This window comes from Etheostoma spectabile, unplaced genomic scaffold, assembly GCF_008692095.1.
Source record: "Etheostoma spectabile isolate EspeVRDwgs_2016 unplaced genomic scaffold, UIUC_Espe_1.0 scaffold00570050, whole genome shotgun sequence".
NCBI classification, from domain to species: domain Eukaryota; kingdom Metazoa; phylum Chordata; class Actinopteri; order Perciformes; family Percidae; genus Etheostoma; species Etheostoma spectabile.
This window is the reverse complement of record NW_022605499.1, coordinates 1-8,751: the sequence shown is the minus strand read 5'-3', so window position 1 is coordinate 8,751 and position 8,751 is coordinate 1. Positions and strand designations below refer to the sequence as shown.

At 42.8% G+C, this 8,751-nt stretch overlaps 1 protein-coding gene across 1 annotated transcript; it reads left to right on the top strand.

Moving 5' to 3' along the window:
- Nucleotides 1-6: 6 nt before the first annotated feature.
- carnmt1 (carnosine N-methyltransferase 1) lies at nt 7-8,746 on the top strand (the record flags this gene model as incomplete). The annotated part of the gene is made up of 4 exons (XM_032510578.1): nt 7-126; nt 1,191-1,304; nt 5,767-5,872; nt 8,539-8,746. Coding segments are annotated over exons 1-4 (468 nt in total), but the record flags the coding sequence as incomplete, so codon positions are not given.
- Nucleotides 8,747-8,751: the final 5 nt, after the last annotated feature.

Sequence of the window (8,751 nt, the reverse complement as noted above, 5' to 3'; positions counted from 1 at the left end):
ACAACAAGAAATCCTCCGACCAAACCCGACCAATCATCTTCCCCGACATCAACCCCCAGAGCTTACCGCTGGACGCAGACTTCTCCATGGTAGCCGGGGACTTCGTGGAGGTCTACCGGGACTCAGGTCAGTGGAAGCTGCATGCAATGAAAAAAGGGCAAAAACTTACATTTAAATATTGTCTGGATCACACTCTGAAAAGGAGACTAATCGTCAAAAGGCAACAAATTAGTATTAGTATTTCTAAAGGACAGAACCCATTAATCAGCGTTTCTGTGTTTGCCCGTCGGCTAACTTCCAGCCGCGGTCCTTTGGCCGGATGATTTTAGACCGCGGCGGGAAGAAGAAGCAAAAAAACCACCTAAATCCAGGTTAAAATACACGCGTAGTAATCAGAAGACACTCTACACAGGACAGACGCTGCAGAGCGCCCTCTGGTGGACGGACTCTGCTGTCATTGATTTATCATCAGATATCAAATGCTGCTAATGTACAGTATGAAAATGGAAAAATCGACTGAAATTATAAATACCGATACAGAAAAAAAGGCCCGATATATCGGTCGGACTGTAGAAAGTATGTATCATCTTTTTTCTTTTTTCATGAATACAGGTTAAAATCCACCAGGAGACAGTTTGCTACTACAGAATAGGACAGGAAGCCCCCCCCCCCAACATCCTGGGCCTTTCACAAGGACAGACCATGGTTCTCTTGTTTAGAGTGATCAGGATAATATTATTGCATTATTATGCAAACCTTTTTAATGTTAATCAGAGAAAACGTAGTACAGCCCGGCCGATGAAGGATTTTTTTTTAGGCTGATATGATACGAATATTTAGTTAATTAAAATGTAGATATTCCGATATATCGGCCGAATCCGGAGACACGTAACAAATCAGATTTCCCTAACATCCGTTATTTGTAGTTATTTATGAATTCTCCCTAAAATAATATGATGATGATTTCTTTTATCGTCACAACAGAACATCAAAATATTTCGAACAGACGTTTTTTTTTTCTCTCTCATTATAAATACCGATTTTATAAAAAAAAAAAAAAAAAGCCAATATCGGTCGGGCTCTTAAAAGTACGTATCGTCATTTTGATAACAGCATGTGTCTCTCAAACGGTTTATCGGTGAGTTGTGCGCCGTAGCGACCTTGATTGACAGGTTGTGTGTCTGGCTCAGATTCCTGGGACTGCGTGGCGACCTGCTTCTTCATCGACACGGCTCACAACGTCATCGAGTACGTGGAGACGATCTGGAAGATCCTTAAACCCGGAGGAGTCTGGATCAACCTGGGTGAGTCAGGGAGAAACAAGCTGCAATGTTACCCTACAGGACAGATGTTCATCATCAGGTAGAAACAAGCTGTAATGTTACCCTACAGGACAGATGTTCATCATCAGGTAGAAACAAGCTGTAATGTTACCCTACAGGACAGATGTTCATCATCAGGTAGAAACAAGCTGTAATGTTACCCTACAGGACAGATGTTCATCATCAGGGAGAAACAAGCTGTAATGTTACCCTACAGGACAGATGTTCATCATCAGGTAGAAACAAGCTGTAATGTTACCCTACAGCAGATGTCATCATCAGGGAGAAACAAGCTGTAATGTTACCCTACAGGACAGATGTTCATCATCAGGTAGAAACAAGCTGTAATGTTACCCTACAGGACAGATGTTCATCAGGGAGAAACAAGCTGTAATGTTACCCTACAGGACAGATGTTCATCATCAGGTAGAAACAAGCTGTAATGTTACCCTACAGGACAGATGTTCATCAGCATCAGGTAGAAACAAGCTGTAATGTTACCCTACAGGACAGATGTTCATCATCAGGTAGAAACAAGCTGTAATGTTACCCTACAGGACAGATGTTCATCATCAGGTAGAAACAAGCTGTAATGTTACCCTACAGGACAGATGTCATCATCAGGTAGAAACAGCTGTAATGTTACCCTACAGGACAGATGTTCATCAGGGAGAAAACAGCTGTAATGTTACCTACAGGACAGATGTTCATCATCAGGTAGAAACAAGCTGTAATGTTACCCTACAACAGATGTTCATCATCAGGTAGAAACAAGCTGTAATGTTCCCTACAGGACAGATGTTCATCATCAGGTAGAAACAAGCTGTAATGTTACCTACAGGACAGATGTTCATCTCAGAGAAAACAAGCTGTAATGTTACCCTACAGGACAGATGTTCATCATCAGGTAGAAACAAGCTGTAATGTTACCCTACAGGACAGATGTTCATCATCAGGTAGAAAACAAGCTGTAATGTTACCCTACAGGACAGATGTTCATCAGGGAGAAACAAGCTGTAATGTTACCTACAGGACAGATGTTCATCATCAGGTAGAAACAAGCTGTAATGTTACCCTACAGGACAGATGTTCATCATCAGGTAGAACAAGCTGTAATGTTACCCTACAGGACAGATGTTCATCATCAGGTAGAAACAAGCTGTAATGTTACCCTACAGGACAGATGTTCATCATCAGGTAGAAACAAGCTGTAATGTTACCCTACAGGACAGATGTTCATCATCAGGTAGAAACAAGCTGTAATGTTACCCTACAGGACAGATGTTCATCAGGGAGAAACAAGCTGTAATGTTACCCTACAGGACATGTTCATCATCAGGTTAGAAACAAGCTGTAATGTTACCCTACAGGACAGATGTTCAGCATCAGGGAGAAACAAGCTGTAATGTTACCCTACAGGACAGATGTTCATCATCAGGGAGAAACAAGCTGTAATGTTCCCTACAGGACAGATGTTCATCATCAGGGAGACAAGCTGTAATTACCCTACAGGACAGATGTTCATCAGGGAGAACCAAGCTGTAATGTTACCCTACAGGACAGATGTTCATCAGGAGAAACAAGCTGTAATGTTACCCTACAGGACAGATGTTCATCATCAGGTAGAAACAAGCTGTAATGTTACCCTACAGGACAGATGTTCATCATCAGGGAGAAACAAGCTGTAATGTTACCCTACAGGACAGATGTTCATCATCAGGGAGAAACAAGCTGTAATGTTACCCTACAGGACAGATGTTCATCAGGGAGAAACAGCTGCAATGTTACCCTACAGGACAGATGTTCATCATCAGGGAGAAACAAGCTGTAATGTTACCCTACAGGACAGATGTTCATCATCAGGGAGAAACAAGCTGTAATGTTACCCTACAGGACAGATGTCTCATCAGGGAGAAACAAGCTGTAATGTTACCCTACAGGACAGATGTTCATCATCAGGGAGAACAAGCTGCAATGTTACCCTACAGGACAGATGTTCATCATCAGGGAGAAACAAGCTGTAATGTTACCCTACAGGACAGATGTTCATCATCAGGTAGAAACAAGCTGTAATGTTACCCTACAGGACAGATTTCATCATCAGGGAGAAACAAGCTGCAATGTTACCCTACAGGACAGATGTTCATCATCAGGGAGAAACAAGCTGCAATGTTACCCTACAGGACAGATGTTCATCATCAGGAGAAACAAGCTGTAATGTTACCTACAGGACAGATGTTCATCAGGTAGAAACAAGCTGTAATGTTACCCTACAGGACAGATGTTCATCATCAGGAGAAACAAGCTGTAATGTTACCCTACAGGACAGATGTTCATCATCAGGGAGAAACAAGCTGTAATGTTACCCTACAGGACAGATGTTCATCATCAGGGAGAAACAAGCTGTAATGTTACCCTACAGGACAGATGTTCATCATCAGGTAGAACAAGCTGCAATGTTACCCTACAGGACAGATGTTCATCAGGTAGAAACAAGCTGTAATGTTACCCTACAGGACAGATGTTCATCATCAGGAGAAACAAGCTGTATGTTACCCTACAGGACAGATGTTCATCATCAGGAGAAACAGCTGTAATGTTACCCTACAGGACAGATGTTCATCATCAGGGAGAAACAAGCTGTAATGTTACCCTACAGGACAGATGTTCATCATCAGGTGGAACAAGCTGTAATGTTACCGTACAGGACAGATGTTCATCATCAGGGACAAGAAACGCTGTATGTTACCCTACAGGACAGGTGTTCATCAGGTAGAAACAAGCTGTAATGTTACCCTACAGGACAGATGTTCATCAGGTAGAAACAAGCTGTAATGTTACCCTACAGGACAGATGTCAGTATCAGGTAGAAACAAGCTGTAATGTTACCCTACAGACAGATGTTCAGCATCAGGTAGAAACAAGCTGTAATGTTACCCTACAGGACAGATGTTCATCGTCAGGGAGAAACAAGCTGTAATGTTACCCTACAGGACAGATGTTCATCATCAGGGAAAAACAAGCTGTAATGTTACCCTACAGGACAGATGTTCATCATCAGGTAGAAACAAGCTGTGATGTTACCCTACAGGACAGATGTTCATCATCAGGTAGAAACAAGCTGTGATGTTACCCTACAGGACAGATGTTCATCATCAGGTAGAAACAAGCTGTGATGTTACCCTACAGGACAGATGTTCATCATCAGGTAGAAACAAGCTGTAATGTTACCCTACAGGACAGATGTTCATCATCAGGGATAAACAAGCTGTAATGTTACCCTACAGGACAGATGTTCATCAGGTAGAAACAAGCTGTAATGTTACCCTACAGGACAGATGTTCATCATCAGGGAGAAACAAGCTGTGATGTTACCCTACAGGACAGATGTTCATCAGGAGAAACAAGCTGTAATGTTACCCTACAGGACAGATGTTCATCATCAGGGAGAAACAAGCTGTAATGTTACCCTACAGGACAGATGTTCATCATCAGGTAGAAACAAGCTGTGATGTTACCCTACAGGACAGATGTTCATCATCAGGTAGAAACAAGCTGTAATGTTACCCTACAGGACAGATGTTCATCATCAGGGAGAAACAAGCTGTAATGTTACCCTACAGGACAGATGTTCAGCATAAGTCAGTGTTCATTAAAAGTTGTGTTGTTGCTGCCAGACTCAAATTATTATTCTAAGCGTATCAACATTATGGGATGGATCCCTACAGAGATAGACCTTTTGGTTAAAGAGTAGATCCTTTAGTTTAACATGAAACAGAAATCACCATCACCAAACCCACCAGACTCCATGTAAATAATCACTACTTTTAGCGTGTATAGAGGAGCATATCTCCACCAGACTCCATGTAAATAATCACTACTTTTAGCGTGTATAGAGCAGCATATCTCCACCAGACTCCATGTAAATAATCACTACTTTTAGCGTGTATAGAGCAGCATATCTCCACCAGACTCCATGTAAATAACCACTACTTTTAGTGTGTATAGAGCAGCATATCTCCACCAGACTCCATGTAAATAATCACTACTTTTAGCGTGTATAGAGCAGCATATCTCCACCAGACTCCATGTAAATAACCACTACTTTTAGTGTGTATAGAGCAGTTTATCTCCACATGTAAATGGGTGAATTATGAGTTTATTCCAACCAGACCAGAGTGGTGATTGTTGGAACAGTGGAAAGATGAACCAAGACGGCTTTTGGTAGTTTTATTTAGTTTCTGTCCACTTTGAATGAAGTGTGTTTTATGATGATAAAAGTAGTGATTATTTACATGGAGTCTGGTGGGTTTGTCTGCCTGTGATGGATAGGTGTGTCAGATGTTTGTTGGGTGACCATGCAGATGTTTATAAGCGTTGTGGGGTTGGTCTTTCCTTTTCTAAAGCAAGTATGGTTTTAATAATGATGGTTTGGGTCCTCCAGGTCCACTGCTGTACCACTTTGAGAACATGGCCAATGAGCTCTCAGTGGAACTTAGCTACGAAGACATCCGGACCGCGATCGTTAACTTCGGCTTCCACATAGAGGTAAGGCAGGGACTTTTATGTTTAATTTATTCATATAAACTAAGTCAGACAGTTTCCTGCCGCCTTCAGGTTGAAAAGGAAGTCACAGAAACACTGAGGTCTGAATCTGACTTAATAACATTTCATCAGACCCAAATATCAGCTGGTACGCAGTCTCCAGCTGTTTTAATTATGACAGAACAGCTGTTAGATGCTCCACAGGGGCTCTGTTGCTGATGTCATACCCACAGGCTGGAGAACGTGAGTTCTCGGCAGAATGAGCCTTTAAATCAGACTAATAGTTAAAATCCCTTTTGATTCAAAATCAATGAAAGGTTTATATAAAACGTCATCATGCTGAGTCGATTCTGAACCAATCAGCTGAGAGGCCGGCGTTTCCCAGCATGCTCTGCAGTCCATATTGTTGAATCTGTTAAATGAAATTGGTAGAAATGTACAGTTGTGGTCAAAAGTGTACATACACTTGTAGAAAATCACAATGTTATGGCTGTCTTGAGTCTTCAATAAGTTCTACAACTCTTATTTTTCTGTGATAGAGTGATCGGAACACATACATGTTTGTCACAAAAAACAGTCATAAAGTTTGGTTCTTTCATAAATTTATTATGGGTCTGCTGAAAATGGCACCAAATCTGCTGGTCAAAATATACATACAGCAACTTAGTATTTGGTTACATGTCCCTTGGCCATTTTCACAGCAACTAGGCGCTTTTGGTACCATCCACAAGGTCCTGCAAGCTTCAGGTCGAATGTTTGACCACTCTTCTTGACAGAATTGGTGCAGTTCAGCTAAATGTGATGGTTTTCTTGCATGAACCTGTTTCTTTAGCACTGTCCATGTTCTCATGGGGTTTAAGTCAGGACTTTGGAAGGCCATTCTAAAACCTTAATTCTAGCCTGGTTTAGCCATTCCTTTACCACTTTTGATGTGTGTTTTGGGTCATTGTCTTGTTGGAACACCCACCTGCGCCCAAGACCCAACCTTCGGCTGATGGTTTTAAGTTTTCCTGCAGAATTTGGAGGTAATCCTCCTCTTCATTATCCCATTTACTTTCTGCAAAGAACCAGTTCCACTGCAGCAAAACTCCCCAGAGCATACTACCACCACCATGCTTGACAGTAGGCATGGTGTTCCTGGATTAAAGGCCTCACCTTTTCCTCCTCCAAACATATTGCTGGGTGCTGTGGCCAACCAGCTCAATTTTGTTTCGTCTGACCAGAGAACTTTTCTCCAGAAGGTTTTATCTTTGTCCATGTGATCAGCAGCAAACTTCAGCCGAGTCTTAAGGGTGCCTTTTCTGGAGCAGGGCTTCTTTCTTGCACGGCAGCCTCTCAGTCCATGGCGATGTAAAACCACGCTGACTGTGGAGACTGACACCTGTGTTCCATCAGCTTCCAAATCCTTGCAGACCTGCTTCTTGGTGATTCTTGGTTGACTCTTGACCATCCTGACCAATCTCCTCTCGGCAGCATGTGATAGCTTGCGTTTTCTTCCTGATCGTGGCAGTGACCAACTGTTCCATGCACTTTATACTTGCGTATAAGTTGTTGCACAGTTGCTCTTGGGACCTGTAGCTGCTTTGAAATGGCTCCAAGACTTCCTCCCTGACTTGTTCAAGTCAATAATTCGCTTTTTCAGATCCACACTGATTCCTTTGACTTTCCCATTGTAGCTTTTGTAGCTGAGTCTAATCACTGGGTCAAATGAGCCCTATTTAAATGGGCTCATGAGAAGTCAACAGCTGTAGTCAATCAGAATCACTTAGAAAAGTGAAGAGGCCATGACATGAAGCTAATTTGATTGACACAACTCGCTACATCACCAAAATTGACATATTTTGTTGCTGTATGTATATTTTTGACCCAGCAGATTTGGTGACATTTTCAGCAGACCCATAATAAATTTATGAAAGAACCAAACTTTATGACTGTTTTTTGTGACAAACATGTATGTGTTCCGATCACTCTATCACAGAAAAATAAGAGTTGTAGAACTTATTGAAGACTCAAGACAGCCATAACATTGTGATTTTCTACAAGTGTATGTACACTTTTGACCACAACTGTACATTATGATGAACTTGAACGCACATTAAATGAAAGGCACACACACACACGCACACACACGCACGCACGCACACATAGAGACAGACAAACACACACACACACACATAGACACACACGCACACACACACGCACACACACGCACAGCACGCACACATAGAGACAGACAAACACACACACACACACCATAACACACACGCACACACACACGCACACACACGCACGCACGCACACATGAGACATACACCAACCACACACACATATACACACTCGCACACACCACCACACATAGAGACCGACACACACGCACACACACACGCACACATAGAGACAGACACACACACACCACATAATAACGACACACACCCACACACACACACACACATATAGAGACAGACACACACACACACACACATATAGACAGACACACACGCACACCCACACATAGAGACAGACACATACACACACACACACACATATAGAGAGACACACACACACACACACACACACACATGCACACATAGAGACAGACAGACAGACACAGACACACACACACACCCAGACCCCCCCCCCCCCAGCCCTGACCTTGCATGTCCCCTGCAGGGGAGAAGCCGTCGGTCCAGACGTCGTACACGGAGAACGACCGCTCGATGCTGAGATACGTCTACGACTGCGTCTTCTTCGTGGCACGCAAACCTGCAGAACTGTACTTTAACGCAGCAGCAGAAGAAGACGAAGAAGAAGAAGAAGAAGAAGAAGACCGGAAACAGAGCTTGCCGCCGGTCGCAAAGTCGCCGCGGCGAGAAGGTGCCGACGC